The 15,537-nt window shown below is 48.0% G+C and overlaps 1 protein-coding gene across 1 annotated transcript in view; it reads left to right on the top strand.

The window, feature by feature from the left end:
* Nucleotides 1-344: 344 nt before the first annotated feature.
* The window catches only part of HDLBP (high density lipoprotein binding protein), a 19,740-nt gene continuing 4,547 nt past the window's right edge, over nucleotides 345-15,537 (top strand). The window contains 23 exon segments of the mRNA XM_009893071.1: nucleotides 345-417; nucleotides 932-1,044; nucleotides 1,969-2,123; nucleotides 2,659-2,874; nucleotides 4,700-4,906; nucleotides 5,373-5,588; nucleotides 6,428-6,634; nucleotides 6,857-6,964; nucleotides 7,511-7,615; nucleotides 8,075-8,153; nucleotides 8,853-8,992; nucleotides 9,299-9,403; nucleotides 9,665-9,778; nucleotides 10,099-10,185; nucleotides 10,353-10,484; nucleotides 10,799-11,017; nucleotides 11,861-12,082; nucleotides 12,314-12,532; nucleotides 13,230-13,368; nucleotides 14,143-14,297; nucleotides 14,900-15,004; nucleotides 15,437-15,533; nucleotides 15,536-15,537. The exon segment at nucleotides 15,536-15,537 is cut by the window's right edge and continues 30 nt beyond it. Of these exon segments, the coding sequence (XP_009891373.1) occupies nucleotides 969-1,044; nucleotides 1,969-2,123; nucleotides 2,659-2,874; nucleotides 4,700-4,906; nucleotides 5,373-5,588; nucleotides 6,428-6,634; nucleotides 6,857-6,964; nucleotides 7,511-7,615; nucleotides 8,075-8,153; nucleotides 8,853-8,992; nucleotides 9,299-9,403; nucleotides 9,665-9,778; nucleotides 10,099-10,185; nucleotides 10,353-10,484; nucleotides 10,799-11,017; nucleotides 11,861-12,082; nucleotides 12,314-12,532; nucleotides 13,230-13,368; nucleotides 14,143-14,297; nucleotides 14,900-15,004; nucleotides 15,437-15,533; nucleotides 15,536-15,537 (3,105 nt within the window). The 5' untranslated portion in view covers nucleotides 345-417; nucleotides 932-968.

Below are 15,537 nucleotides of genomic sequence, written 5' to 3'. Positions count from 1 at the left end.
TATCTTGCACATCTGTTACTAATTGACTGTATTTTCTCCTGATACTGGATGGCTGCTCTTGTAGCCAGTGTGATGAAAGAGTAGCTACTCCAAGCTTCCTGCTGTGAGGTTTAAGGAGATAGTGGTGTTGCCTGTAGCTCTAGTAAAACATGACAGGTAAAGTCTGGTGAGATGTGACTCAGTATGAGAATGTTTTGGATAGGGTGCAAGTTTGAAACACAGTACAGGCGGTGCTCTTTTGAAAGTTACAGTACCGGGGGTGTCATGTTTTCCTGTTGTCTTGGAGCAGTCACATCAATATTTTTCTTTTTTTTTTTTTTTTTTTTCTTCTCTTCTCTTCTCTGTAAAGCAAAAGCTGGCAGGCTGACAAACGGGCAGCTTACAGGACGGACTCTCTGGCTACTGACCATTTAGCTGGTAAGTTGTTGTTTTCAGAGAGCCAAAGATCTTGCTGTTGCTGAGCTTACTTATCAGAGTGGCTTTCTGAGTGTATCCCAAGCAGCGGGAGTTCAGGCACCTAAATAAGTCTTTTTCAGGAAGAGGCAGCGTCCTGGGCCCTTTCTGTTTTCTCTCCAGGGTTATACAACAGTCTTGGACTGACTGTCCAGTCACTTGGATACTCACTGAAAAATTGCACACCATTAATAATTGATAAATTAATTAGAGTATGCTTTAACAACTTCTGGTATCCATCTTTCCAGTGACCTTCTTAGATTGCACATCCTCTGTCTTCTTAATGAAGAGCTTAATGAGGAGCTCTGGTTTTAGTGACTACTGTGCAGTGAGGAAATATCCCCACTGAATTCCTATCTGGTTCTGCTTTTCAAGGGGCTAATTGGAAAAGTGCTCAGTAGCACATACTTTGTCTTCCTGCAGTGACTTTTGTGCATTTTGGTGTTGGTAATAGTGCTGCCACCTCTGTCTCTTCCAGTGGCATACCCGGATTGTGTGTGGGTGGGAAGTCGACAATGAGCTCCGTGGCAGTTTTGACCCAGGAGAGCTTCGCTGAACACCGCAGCGGCCTGGCTCAGCAGCAGGTGAAAGGTGAGAAAACACAGTTGAGTTCCTGTGATGTGCCTCTAAATACAGACTGCACAGGCAAGGTTCCTTGCTGTAACCCAAGCTTGCTCCACACATCCAGTTCCCCACAAGTGTGCAGACGTTGCATTCTCCGTTCCTAGATTGGTGGCCTGCCAAACTCTGACTTTCCACCACCAGCAGCACAGCGGTGATGCTGCACAGCACAGAGCCAGGAGGAGGCAAGCCTCAGATCTCCACAGAGCTCTAGCTAGCAATGTTGTCAGCTGTGGGTTGGGGCACATGCAAGAGTGGGGCATTGGGCTACAAGAGAGCCTCATGGGATCAGTGTACTGGGCTGTCATTTCCTTCCTTTGCTCAGCCAGGTGCTGGGGAAAGTCAGTATAACTGCATTAACTGGCTCACTGATGGGTTTCGGCACCCATTGTGCAGCTGCAAGCTGGCCTGCTTGGCACAGCCCAGTTCACAACTGAGTTGAATATAAGCTACAGACTTTCCATGGTCTCTGCCCTAACTATAGCACTTCTCTCTGCCTCCCTCCTGGGCATATGTTTGTCTCATCTCCTTCTGACCTGCAGCCTTGCTCAGTTCCTTTCCTTTATTTCTGCTTGGCCTGTTCTCCCCTCCTGACAAAGTTGGCAGTAATGTACTGTTGCTGCTGCCGTTCACTTGCACGTTCACTTTCTGCATCCCTAGTGCCTGCTCAGGCAAGGCTGCTTGTTCATGGCATCTACAGCAGGCTGTGCTGTGCTGAGGTCAGTTGTGCTCCAGACTTGGCTGCTCCACAAGCATAACTGTAATAGGATTAATAGTAGTGCACAAGTCATTTGCTCTCCCTTGTTAGTGGTGCCTGAATACAATTGCACTGCCTATGAATAGGGGCATTTCTGCAGGGAGAGTGTCTCATTTACCCTGTTTGCTTCACCCCAGTTACAGCTTTAAACTCTGAAGAAGAGAATGATCCTCCAACCTACAAAGAAGCCTTCCCTCCACTCCCTGAGAAAGCACCATGTTTGGAAGCTGCCCAGGAACCTGCTGGGCCCTGGAGCAAAATCCGACCAATAAAGGCTTCTGTCATCACTCAGGTTGGTGGGAGCGGGTGTCTTATCTCCCTCCTTTTCCTCCCTCCAAAAAGTGGGGGAAGTGAAGCATTCCCTGAAATGTGAAATCCTTAGTGAAGTCAGATTGACAGCCTCTTTGCCGTACTTTACCTTGGGGCACGAGGAGGACTGCAGCTTAGAGCTAGGACTGCTCCGGAGGGGAGGGATCTGTTGGAAAACTGTCCAGAAAAAGCTCTGCATCCCTGTTCCACAAATAGCAGGAGCAGGTCTAGGGGAAGGATTGCAGGATTCAAGTAGCGAGCACTAAATCCGTTAAAGTATTCCCCCCATAGCTTAGCACTTTTGCTCACCTAGTGTGGGCCAGACTGCCTGCTGCAGCGCTCTCACACTTTCCCTGGTCGCAGCTGGTGTCTCCACTGGAAGGGCTGATGGGTTGCACTAATGCGGGAGCTGAGTATGCTAGTAAACCTGTACGGCACTGCGAGAGGGAGGCACTGGCAATCAAAAGCATACTGACTGCTTGCTGTGCCCTTCTCTTATCTGTCCTGTGGCTGAGCAGGTGTTTCACGTGCCACTGGAGGAGAGGAAATACAAGGATATGAATCAGTTTGGAGAAGGCGAGCAGGCCAAGATCTGCCTTGACATCATGCAGAAGACAGGAGCTCACCTGGAGCTGTCTCTCGCAAAGGACCAGGGCCTTTCGATCATGGTCTCTGGCAAGCTGGAAGCAGTCATGAAGGCTCGGAAGGAGATTGTCGCTCGGCTGCAGACTCAGGTGAGGGCATCTAACTGTTTCACACTTCATCTTTGCTCTTCCCCAAGACTCGCAAATGCTTTGAGACCCTTGGGCGTGTGTGCTTATAAGCCAAAGAGTTGTTATTAGGTGACTAATTCAGCTTTGCCATATATTTTCAAAGCACACAATTGGCAATTTGGAATGCAAATGAGGCTTAAAATAGGGTTCAAAGCTAATTACAGGCCATGGTGTTGCATGAAGAGTGGAGTCTGCAATCTCTAAACACTTGGATTACAAACAGTGACTTTGTGCTGAGGTGCTGGTGGTGGGGGGTGGCAGGCCCCTCACACAAAGCTAGTAGTGTGGGAAAACGGGACTGTGCTTTCCTTGAAGAAGTCCTTCAGAGGAGAACATGGAAGGATGAGAGAAAGAAAAGTAGAGAAGAGGAAGCCCTGCGGAAAGCTTTAGGTCAGGGTTCTGGATTGTCTAACTCAAGCCACACTGGTAAGGAGCCACAGCCCCATTGTTTCAGTTGCTTCTCCTTCCAGTCCTCCAGGTTTTGATTTCTTACCTTCAGATTCTTGAGTTCATAATCAAGATGGTACTTCTTGTTAGGCTATGGCATGGCCAGGTGTCATAGTATGTTTTAAAGTGTAATGTCAAAGGTAGTTAATGCAATAGTTAATACCATGTCTGCTTGGTGCCGTTCAGCCCATGTGTCATACCCTGCCAGAGGGAAGAGAAAGGGACAAACCCTACATAATGTGCCTCTGAAAAAATAGTTCAGGTCGTACTGCTACAGATCCATGACCCACTGTCCTCAAGTATACCTCCTACTGCCCTGGTCTGAAAGGTATGTCTCTATTCCGATGTCTCTTCCTAGGCTTGGCTGAGCTGCAGTATAGGGACACAGAGTTGAAGAGTCACACCAAGTGATCTTTTTTTTTTTTTTTTTTCCATTGTAGCTTGAATTTTAAGTGCCTAATTGCTGTTAGTAGTTACATATTCACAGGGCTTGAGAGCATGGTAGCAACCATCACTGGCACAGGCTGCCCAGGGAGGGTGTGGAGTCCCCTTCTCTGGAGGTTTTCAAAACCCGCCTGGATGCAGTCCTGAGTAATGTGCTCTAGGCAATCCTGCTTTAGCAGGGGAGTTGGACTAGATGATCTCTAGAGGTCCCTTCCAACTCTGAAAATTCTGTGATTCTGTGATAAGCTACTAGGTCAGTAAAAACTCAGTGAGAAGGAAAGAAGGCAGGAATCCCTGTTACAGACCAGCCCTTTAGTGGTAGATTGAGAGAAGCACTTGGGACCCCTTTTCCAAGAGGGGCCTTCTAGAAGCAGTCCTAGGAGCAGCATGTACTACATTGAAGACACCTTAGCACTTAGTAGAGTTAAGCATCTCCTAGCTATCTGCCTGCTGGAATAGGCTTCTGGTGTTGAATTTCTGTTTCCTAGGAGTCAGACTGTGTGTCTTGTTCTCTGTAGCCTTGGTAATAGATGTCAGAGTTCAGATAAACTCCACCCATGAGCCATCATCTCAGTTGCTGTCTGGTACTGCTCCAGTGTCTTACACTGCAGAATAGGCACCTCCTCTTCTGTGCCTAAAAGCTTTTGCTAATTCAGAGTACTACTACTGTGCAAACAGAAGGGTTTTGAGGGAAAGGTGGTTTTAGACTCCTGGTAGACAGGCACCATAGATCAACTGTTCTGGTACAGTATTGGTCCTCTGACAGAATGTGCTGGGAAGATATTGTGTTTGCTCCTCAGTGGCACCGCATCTGACTTGCTTTCCCTGGCTCTATTCCTATGGGTCTGCCAGTGCAGGCAAACGTTCTCACAGATGCTCAATTCCTGTGTTGCAGGCTTCAGCGACAGTTGCCATCCCCAAGGAGCACCACCGTTTTGTCATTGGAAAGAATGGCGAGAAACTGCAGGACCTGGAGCTCAAAACTGCAACCAAAATCCAGATTCCCCGCCCGGATGACTCCAGCAACCAGATCAAGATCACCGGCACTAAAGAAGGGATTGAGAAGGCCCGACACGAGATCCTGCTTATCTCTGCTGAGCAGGTACTTCAGTACCGTGATCTTTCTCATGGCATTAGCTGGACAGCCATTTTGCTTCTCCATGGTATATTAGGTGTTTGTAGCCACCATGGCCACAGTCAGTGTCTAATATGTTAGTCTGAATGGAGATATATAATGTGCCACTGGCTGTATGAGCACCGCTGCCAAGTTCTGCAACTTCTGGTTCTGCATTTTGTCCATCTCTGAAGTCAGATAAGTGTGTTTCTTATTTGAAGTGAACCATATTAGGTACCAGCTGAGATAAGGCAGGGGATTACAGAGGTGAATATCATAAATCATCATCAGCAACAGCAGGGTTTGTAGATTGAAAGGGATGGAGATCTACAACCCTGCAAACTGAAAGGAGTACTTGGGCCAGAGTGTTGAGCAAGGCAGCACTGGGAACTTGGCTGTGCCTGGCAGAGACTGGAGGGCAGTTCCCACCGAGGTCTGTTCTGGGCTCTTCCAGGATAAGCGTGCCGTGGAGCGGCTGGATGTGGAGAAAGTATACCACCCGTTCATTGCTGGCCCTTACAACAAGCTGGTGAGCGAGCTCATGCAGGACACAGGGACACGCATCAACATTCCTCCACCCAGCGTCAACAAGACAGAGATAGTCTTCACAGGAGAAAAGGAGCAGCTAGCCCAGGCCGTGGCTCGTGTTAAGAAGATCTATGAGGAGAAGGTATGGATGGTCCATAAAGCTTCCCATCTTCCGCCCACCTGCTCATAGTCCTTCTTCCCTTCTTGTTCTGTTTTTGTGCATCCCTCTGTTGCATCCTCCTCATGTCAGCTCTTGCTCAGCAGCCTTTGCAGTATATGGCCCTGGATCTTACCATTTCCTCACTCAGCAGAGCGGGACTCGGGGTGATAATACCAAGGGGGTGACAGATTTCTCACTTTTCTGTGTCATGGGAATTAGCACAGAGAGCTCCCCCGGCTCTCGTTCACACAGGTGCTATGCTACTAAGGAAGGAAGTGTGAAGTCTGTGGTGGTGGCCAGTTAACAGTATCAAAGTTGCTACATTAGCAGAAGTTGCTGAAGAGTGAATTTCACTTCAATTTATTTTCCACAGCCAATATTGCTGTGAATGTCCTTGTTGTGGGTTGTTGGGCTAGTTTTCTTCATGATTAGGTCTGTATTTGTACCAGTCTGGATTTCAGCAGAGATAATCAGTTTATAATCTAGTAGCCTACATGATTTTGCATTACAGTACTGCCTGGGGAACAGCTGGGTGTGTGAGCCCCGTTGTGCGTGTGTGTGTGTATGTGGTCTCTTCCATGTAGTGTCTCAGGGAGCTTGACGCAGAATACTAGTTTTGTACTTCACCTGTGAATTTTTGAGCACAAGGCTTTCTGTAGGCAGGGGCCCAAAGGGTGCTAGGGTACTGCAGAATCACTGTGCTCACCTTTGCTTTGCCCGTTCCTGCCTGCAGAGTTTCACTGCATCTTGTGCCTCTTCCTTTCGCTCTTGTCCTTCCCTGCCCCCTTGTGATTGATGCCCCAGTGCCTCTGCCCCTACAGAAAAAGAAGACTACTACCATTGCAGTGGAGGTGAAGAAGTCCCAGCATAAGTATGTCATCGGCCCCAAGGGGAATTCCCTGCAGGAGATCTTGGAAAAAACTGGAGTCTCTGTCGAAATCCCACCCACTGACAGTAGCTCGGAGACGGTGATACTGCGAGGCGAGCCTGAAAAGCTTGGGCAAGCACTGACTGAAGTCTATGCAAAGGTACTGATGAGATGGGCTAGACTGCCTTTGAAAATCCCATAAAGATACATCCATGAGCACTGGCAGGTGTAGGGCGGGGTCTCTGTTGGGCTGTTAGAGGTGCAGCTTAGAAATCAATACTGAGGGTGAAGCATGGGAATTGGAACTGAAGTTTTGTGAAGTTTTGTGAAGACCTCTTCTTGTTTGCCCATCAAACAGCTTCTCTGTTTTTCTGTCTCTCAGGCTAACAGTTTTACCGTCTCCTCGGTCTCTGCCCCCTCTTGGCTTCATCGTTTCATTATTGGAAAGAAAGGACAAAACCTGGCCAAAATAACTCAGCAGATGCCAAAGGTATGGATGAGCTTCGCACTTTCTGATGTAGAACATGGTTTAGTCCAGACCACTCTTTGTAGAAAAGAGAAATGCATTCTAGCATGGGTAAAACCAGGGAGGAAATGACACAGATCATAATATGAAGCTGAGTCGCTCTTTTACTGCTGCAAACACTACTCATCCTATGTTATTCTCATGGGTTGAGCCCTTCAAAGGAAGTTTTATGTGGTACTAGTTTGAGAATTGATGTGATAGGATACCTGCAAATGCTGGCTTCAACAAGGCTTTGCCTTGGTGAGTTAGACGATATCTGGAGAAAGACTAGGTGAGTAACTTCTCCAAAGCCCTTGCAGACTCCACACAGCACCAAAGCCTTGGGCTCTAGACACTGTTATATGGCCCAAATTGTGACTTGTTTCTGAAACCATGGGAATTATGTGTGTACTTTGTGGAAAGGAAAACATCTCTTAGTGGCAGGGATTGACAGTGTAGGCTTGACAAACAGCATTGACTCGGCTTGTATCTTGGAAAATTCTTAGTAGGTTCATTGCTTTGTGTCTCAAGGTTCACATCGAATTCACTGAAGGAGAGGATAAAATCACTTTGGAAGGACCTACAGAAGATGTGAACGTGGCTCAGGAACAGATTGAAGTCATGGTCAAGGATCTGGTAAGTTGGTGTTACTAGTTCCAGTACGTAGGAAGACAGTGGGGGAAGAATGGGCATCAAAGCAGAAATTGTGTGTGTATCACATCCATATGATGTCTTGACGTGCTTAACAGAACTTGCAGAAGACAAGTTGTGTGGCAGATGGATGTAACCCTTGGTTATGAAGCTCGCCCATAGCATTCTTAAAAAATCAGCAGCAGGTCTTAAATCTTTTGATGCGGAGCATGAAGGTGTCTCTTTCAGTTGTAGCTGCAGAGGCATTTAAGTCCCTTTAAATGTTTCACAAGCATGTTGCTCTCAGCTCAAACCAGAGTGCTTCTGCTCTGCTTAACAGCAGGAGGAGTGCTTGTAGCTGACCACTGGAGAGTCAGTGCCAATACTGTCAGTAGGCAGTTACTTAGGGCACAAGACGGGAGAAGCGGTGGCCTACCCTGCCTAGCCCTATACAATTCTTTATAGATCAACCGGATGGATTATGCAGAAATCAACGTTGACCACAAATTCCACCGACACCTCATTGGCAAGAATGGAGCTAACAGTAAGTGGGGTGCCTTTCTAATCCTTCCTATGCTTGGACTTTCCGCGTTTAGCAGATCATATCAGGGGCTCTATAGCTCATCCAGAGTGCTGTCTCCATCACGTTTCGTCTGCTCTTCTGAAGTGCTGTTGGCACAAGGAGTTAAATGGGCAGCGAGGCCTTGGAGTGGCTTTAATGTGTGAAAGTGTCTTAGGAGGTTGAACAGTGGTGGGATTACTTTGCCATATCCTGGAGGAAATTTTTTTGTTGTTGTTTTTGTTTGTTTTTCTTTTTTTGAGAATTGTCTTTATTTTTTTGAAGTTGCTCTACAGAAATTACATTTTAGCAGCCAATTGGGGGTGGCGGGAATCTGCTTGGTGAGTTTCTCCCCATAAAAGAATTTGGGGGTAGAAATGAATCGTCATCTTCTGATCTAAATGTGGTGCTGTTTGGGGAAGAAACAGATGCCTCACTCTGGCAAGTGAACAATTGGCTCTGTAGATGCCACAGCATTTACTTGTACAGGTTCTTGTGTGGCAGAGATCTGCTGTCAGCGAAGTCCAGGGTGAAGAGGCACTTCCCCTGTTTCAGCCCTAGCCCACTGGCCCCTTCTCAGAGGCTGGTTTACTTCTTAAACAGCCTCTAAGTAGTGATAATCAAGGTGCCTTGCTTCGAAGTCTTGGCCCAGCAGGCTGTGTCACCACAGTCTTTGCCTTGAAGTTAACAGGATTAAGGACCTCTACAAGGTGTCTGTGCGCATTCCCCCAGACAATGAGAAGAGCAACCTGATCAGAATTGAAGGAGACCCACAGGGGGTCCAACAGGCCAAGAAAGAGCTGCTGGAACTCGCTTCCCGTATGGTGAGTAGGATGTGATGCTTGGGAGGCCACAGGGTTTGGGCTCTTATGTTCCCTTGTAACCTTCTGGTGCAAGTGGGTGCCCCTTGCCTGCCAAGGACTTGGATCTCATGACAAGTGCGAGTACCTCTTCACAGATGTGTTCCTCTGTTCCCTTGGACACCCTTTCTCTGCCAACCTAGAGTGAATTTTGTCTAGAGGAGAAAAGAGGGACGATGGCTGGCGAGTAAACTGTCAGGCAGCAAACCAGTAAATAAAAGTATGTGGCTTTCGTGCTGAACAATGAATGTTAAACTCTGTTCTCATCAGGAAAATGAACGCACCAAGGACCTAATCATTGAGCAGAAATTCCACCGGACCATCATTGGGCAGAAGGGCGAGCGGATCCGGGAAATCCGGGAGAAATTCCCAGAGGTAAGGCTTTCTAGGAGATGAGGAATCCAGAGGGGATATTTCTGACTTGGGCAGTAGACACATCATCGCTGAAGTCATAAACTTAGTGGCTCTCTATCTAATACATATGAGAAGATAGTTCTTTTGTCCAGAGGCTGCTAACATGGTTACCCTTTTCTGAAAGGGACGGGGGATGTATAGGATCCCGCCAACCTTTGCATGTGTCTGATAGAGCAGTTCTTGCATTTGCTTGAGTTGACTGTAAATGACCACCTCTTGCAGGTTATCATCAACTTCCCAGACCCTGCACACAAAAGTGACATCGTCCAACTAAGAGGTCCCAAAAATGAGGTGGAGAAGTGCACCAAGTACATGCAAAAGATGGTGGCGGACCTGGTAAGGGGGACTTCTGTTTGCTGTTCTATCCTACATGCCTGGATAACCCTGGAATAAAGCAGAACTGTACTGGCTTGGCTAGGGCTGAAACACCTCGAGATGAGGGAGCTGTTCTGGCTGCCTGAGGGCAGCAGGGTAGTACCTGTTATTTAAGGGCTATAGGGAAAGGTACTTGCCTTTGCTTGTTTTTGCAAGTGTGTCATGTAGAGAACTTCCTTGGGTCTAAGCCTATTGTCAAAAACTTGTTTATCAAGTTCCTGGGATGGGGCCTCAATGCCATCACAGTGTAATCTTCACTTCTCCCTTCCTTTCTCCCTTAGGTTGAAAACAGCTTTTCTATTTCTGTCCCCATCTTCAAACAGTTCCATAAGAACATCATAGGGAAAGGAGGTGCCAACATCAAGAAGGTAAGATATCTTCCCTATTTCCAGTGCTCAGTATGGTCATTGCCTGCAGCTAAATCCCACTTGCTGCTCTCTCCTGCTCATTGGTGATGTGAAATATAACCTCCAAGGGCTTTTTTCTGACATGGGACACCTCTGAGATCACCTTTTTTTTTTCCTCTTTGTGGCAGATCCGTGAAGAAAGCAACACCAAAATTGATCTCCCAGCAGAGAACAGCAACTCGGAGACAATTGTTATCACAGGCAAGAGAGCAAACTGTGAGGCTGCTCGCCACAGAATTCTTGCCATCCAGAAGGAGCTGGTAAGTTAAACGACTGGCCTGTTGCAGATGAGGGACTTGAAAATGTTGCTAGAAGACATAAATACAGAAGAAGTGCTTTTAGTGGGGGAGGGCAGAGAGGAGACAAAGGTGAGTATCGGTTTCTTTTTGGCTCTTAAACCTAAGTTTGTGGCTGCTCATGTGTCAGGAGTAGCCGGTCTCAAACCACTCTGGTCAGGCATTTCTTACACACAGCTCTATAAACCTCCTAGCAGTGTGGCAGTTGGAGGCTAAGCAGGCTGGGCGTGAAGACATTTCTGCAACTTGACTAACAGCGTGGTACTGTCCTCTCTTAGGCCAACATCACAGAGGTGGAGGTCTCTATTCCTTCCAAACTGCACAATTCCCTCATTGGCGCCAAAGGCCGCTTCATCCGCTCCATCATGGAGGAGTGTGGTGGAGTCCACATCCACTTCCCCACTGAGGGCTCTGGCAGTGACACCGTGACCATCAGGGGCCCAGCCCAGGATGTGGAGAAAGCCAAGAAACAGCTGCTGCACCTGGCAGAGGAGAAGGTGAGCCTTGTCTCGTAGGGGAAGGAGCACATTGTTCTGGCCAGCTGCTTCAGGGGTTGAAGTGATCTGCTCTGCCTACTGGGAAGCCTCTGGCATCAAGACAGCCTAATACTCCTTTGAGGAATTTGAGTACAGTTTGTGTGATTAAAAGAAAACTGCTTCCATCCTTGTGCCAGTAAGTTCTTCCCCTATGGGTAGAAAAACTGCCTGTAAACGCTTCTCTGACCAGGCTGGGGACATACTCAAAAGGTTTAAGGCTCCCAACTCCTGTGGTTTGAATGGTGTTGGGTATCCACACTTCTCTGAAAGAGCTTACTCTGCATATCTCCCTTACTTTTTCCTTGATCTCTGAATTTCAGCTCCAGTTCTTCCATTTCACTATGTATAACCAGGTTTGAGAACTGTGGGTTACAAGCCCTTGCTCTGAGTTGTGGCTGACTGACTGACCGGTCATTTTAATAGCAAGAAAAAACCCTTTCTAATATCAGCATGGGAACATGTTCTCCTGGTCGGTTGATTGCCTCTGCTGCCTGGCTTGCAGCAGTCGGTTAGCAAATGGTTATGCCGCCTTCTGTGACCCTTCTCCTAGGGAAGTCTTTTCGGCTCATACTCTCACCAGTCATACTGAGCGTAGAGTTAGCTTTTCAGCCCTGAGAACATCTTTCAAGTAGTGTTTTTCGTTTAAGACCTCTACCTTTCTGACTTTGACAGCACATTGCATCTACCTTGCTTGTGCAGCACTGTGTATGTGGGTGCAGGTAACACACCTGCATGCTTACAGTTGATGCTGATGTGTCTTTTCTGTATATTGACATGTACCATGGGTGTCTTGACTTCTTTCAGCAAACAAAGAGTTACACTGTGGACCTCCGTGCAAAGCCAGAGTACCACAAATTCCTTATTGGTAAAGGTGGTGGCAACATCCGTAAGGTGCGTGACAACACTGGAGCCCGCATCATCTTTCCAACCTCTGAGGACAAAGATCAGGAGCTGATTACTATCATGGGAACTGAGGAGGCTGTCAAAGAGGCACAGAAGGAGTTGGAGGCCCTCATTAAGAACCTGGTATGAACTACTTGTTCTACTTTATGGTCTTATCACTGTAGCAAGATGTGATGAGTCAGTGTGGAGGATCTGTTTGTCCTAAAACCATCTGCTGCCCTTCATGGGAGCTCAGGAAGATCCTCCTTGCTGTCAGTTGTTGGGGTGAGGTTGTAAACTGATTGATGTTGAGTGCAGCAAACTCGTGCTTATCACCAGGACAGGCAGGGTTGACTGGCTGTCATCTGTCGACAGGATAACGTGGTTGAAGACTGCATGGTGGTTGACCCCAAGCACCACCGCCACTTTGTCATTCGGAGAGGGCAAGTTCTGCGGGAGATTGCAGATGAGTATGGTGGTGTGATGGTCAGCTTCCCACGCTCTGGCACCCAGAGCGATAAAGTCACCCTCAAGGGAGCCAAGGACTGTGTGGAGGCAGCCAAGAAACGCATCCAGGAGATCATCGAGGACCTGGTATGTCGCAGGAAAACTGTTTGGTCTACACTTTGTTGCTTCAGGAGGGCCCTTCTTGAACCTACTGTACAAACTTTATGTGAACAAGTCTCACAGTAGTTCTGGGATTTGAAGCTTTTCTGTCAATGTATAGGGTCTGCAGACTTTAGATCCCAGCCTGTGGAATGGCAGCTGGCTTCAAGATAGCAACGCTACAGGAAACAGCTGCATCCTCTGACCATCTGCTTGGGTTTTTAGGAGTGGAAACAGGAGACCCTTCCTTGATGTACTTATAGACATTGAAAGACTGGAGCCGCCTTGTGCCTCTCCATGCCTAGCCTTGGGCAGTGGTTGCTCTCTGGGGTTTCCTGTACTGTTAGTATTGTCTTTTGGAAGGAGCCAACTGTCAAACCTGTTCTCTTCCCTTCCTTCCTTCTTTATCTTTTTCCTTTCTTGTAATGCTTCCTCCCTGTCAGGCTAATAGAGAACTTGAGCTTTGGTCTTGGAAGCCTTTAACATCATGGGTTGGAGGCAGCCTTCATTAAGAAAACCTTTGCTAACCTCTCTGACAGAGGAAGATTCTAGGAAACTTTCAGTTCTTCCCCTGTCAGCAGCTGTTATCTTTTGTATCCCCTCTCTATGTCCATTATGCATAAGCATCCTGTTTTCTGGCGTGAAAGAGGCTGCATTGCAATAGAGCAACTCTGCTTTCTCACAGGAAGCTCAAGTGACAATCGAGTGCACCATCCCACAAAAGTTCCACCGCTCCATTATGGGCCCCAAAGGATCCCGGATCCAGCAGATCACCCGGGACTATGCTGTCCAGATCAAATTCCCTGACAGGGAGGAGAACCCAGGTATACCCGTGGATGCATGTTCGCATGGTAGTTGGGGTGATCAGATGAGTGTAGTGTAGTGTAGCCTACATTGTACCAGTGGAGATATTCTTAAAATCTATGAAGAACTGACCCCAGGTGTTCCCTGCAGTGTCCGTGAGTCTGGGCTTAGCATCAGCCTTGCCCTCTTGGGAAGAGGGGACAGTTTTAGGAGGTAAAACCACTGACTTGGGTGTTCTGAATGTGTTCTCACCTCAGAGTGTGAGGAGCCTGAGGACCTACCCCAGCAAAAACAGGGCTCTGCAGGCTTACCAAGGTCTCTCTGAGCTCTCCTGCTCCTGTTGCTGGATATACTGAATTCAGCACAGCTGGGGCCTGTTGGATAGTCAGGCCTAGCACCAACCATCCTGCTGTAACATCCAGTGCTGTGCTGGTGATCTTCCCTGTTGGGGAGTAACTTGGGCAGTAACTGGCCTTACTTGCTGCCTCTGCTGACATAGGAGTGCAGCCTCTGCTTCTGTAGTGCAGCTGCAGGTCCCTTCTGTGCAGGCAAAGGCAATATCAGTGCTGTGCAGAGAGGTGTGGAGCAGACTGTCTCGGTGGATGCTCTTTGTTCTGCTCGTTCTAGCCTAAGCCATGGCAAGCTGCCTCTGCCAGGAGTGACCTCCTCCATAGCAGTCTGTAGCATCTGACCTCTTGTGGCAAAGCCCAGGCTGAGCCTGAGGATCTAGATGGGGAGATAATGAGCGAGGAGAGGGCTCTGTGCATTTGACATGAGACTTCCCATGTTTGCAGCCCCTGTTGCAGAGCCCGCTGTGCAGGAGAATGGCGAGGAAGGTGGGGAAGGCAAGGACGGGAAGGATGCAGATCCCAGTTCTCCAAAGAAGTGCGATATCATCATCATCTCTGGCCGCAGGGAGAAGTGTGAGGCAGCAAAGGAGGCGCTGCAGGTATATGGCTTTCTAAGCCCGTTTGCCCTTTAACGTAGTGCTGCCCATTTGCTCACCGCAGGCTTCAGTGGTGGTAAATAAAAGCTACTCAGTCAAGATTGATGTCTAGGAGGTGGTCTGTACCGCTCAAGGGAAGTCCTGTGCTCTGTGATTTAGCCTGGGAGCTTTGTAGTGCCTGCCCTTGCAATTGCTAGATCTTGTAGGCAGCCCCGAGTCAATTGCCATAAAAGCATGACATGCTTGTTTTATGGAGCACAGTTGGAATGAGGAGGACTCTGACTGAGACTGAATTATTCTAGCTTTAGCAGACCTTGCCACAATCCTTTAGTGATGTCTTCCAAGTCTCTGCTAGATGGAGGACAAGGATATGAAAACAGCCTGTCCTCAGAGGCAGGGTTTAAGATAGCTTGTTTGGAAAGAATACTTTAACACCCAACAGGTCATGTTGGTGTTTGCAGCTGTTCTCTCTTCCTGTAGAATTTGTATCCTGACTACAAGGGAATGTACCTCAGTTCAGCAACACATTATTTTGGGCAAGTATATGGCAAGCTGAAAGACAGGGGAAGTCTTTCAACTGGTAAATTGTGCTCCCTTCCCTGCAGGCTCTGGTTCCTGTCACCATTGAGGTAGAAGTTCCCTTTGATCTTCACCGTTACATCATTGGCCAGAAAGGAAGTGGGATCCGCAAAATGATGGATGAGTTTGAAGTAAGTTGTTCCTCTTCCTTCCATCTTCTCTGTCCTGGAGAGTCTGTAAGTGAGTTTGTGGTGGTGGCAATCAGTTGTGACATACTCAAGACTGTTGTAACTTGACCGTGGCATACAGGCTCTGTAATAAGAAAATGAGACCTGTGTGATTTAGTCCCTGGCTTTGGGGCTTGGTAGGTTTCGTGCTGAAGCTGTATGATCAATTTTGATGCCATGAGTGTTGCATGACTTGTTTGGGACACAGTTCCAGGCAGGGCTGGACCAGATGACCTCCGGAGGTCCCCTCCAACCATAACCAATCTGATTCTGTGGTTTAGGCTGTCTGGGTGGGAGCTGGGCTTCGCGGCAGGGGAGATCAGCGAGATGCCAACCTGCAGTGATAGGCATCAGCCAAGCAGTGATACTAAACGCTAATTGCTGCTTGTTACTCAGGTGAACATCCAGGTCCCTGCTCCTGAGCTGCAGTCAGATATCATCACCATCACTGGGCTGGCTACCAACCTGGACCGTGCCAAGGCCGGGCTGCTGGAAAG

Source organism: Charadrius vociferus, unplaced genomic scaffold (genome assembly GCF_000708025.1).
Source record: "Charadrius vociferus isolate BGI_N301 unplaced genomic scaffold, ASM70802v2 scaffold559, whole genome shotgun sequence".
Taxonomy (NCBI): domain Eukaryota; kingdom Metazoa; phylum Chordata; class Aves; order Charadriiformes; family Charadriidae; genus Charadrius; species Charadrius vociferus.
This window is presented reverse-complemented; position numbering and strand designations above follow the sequence as displayed.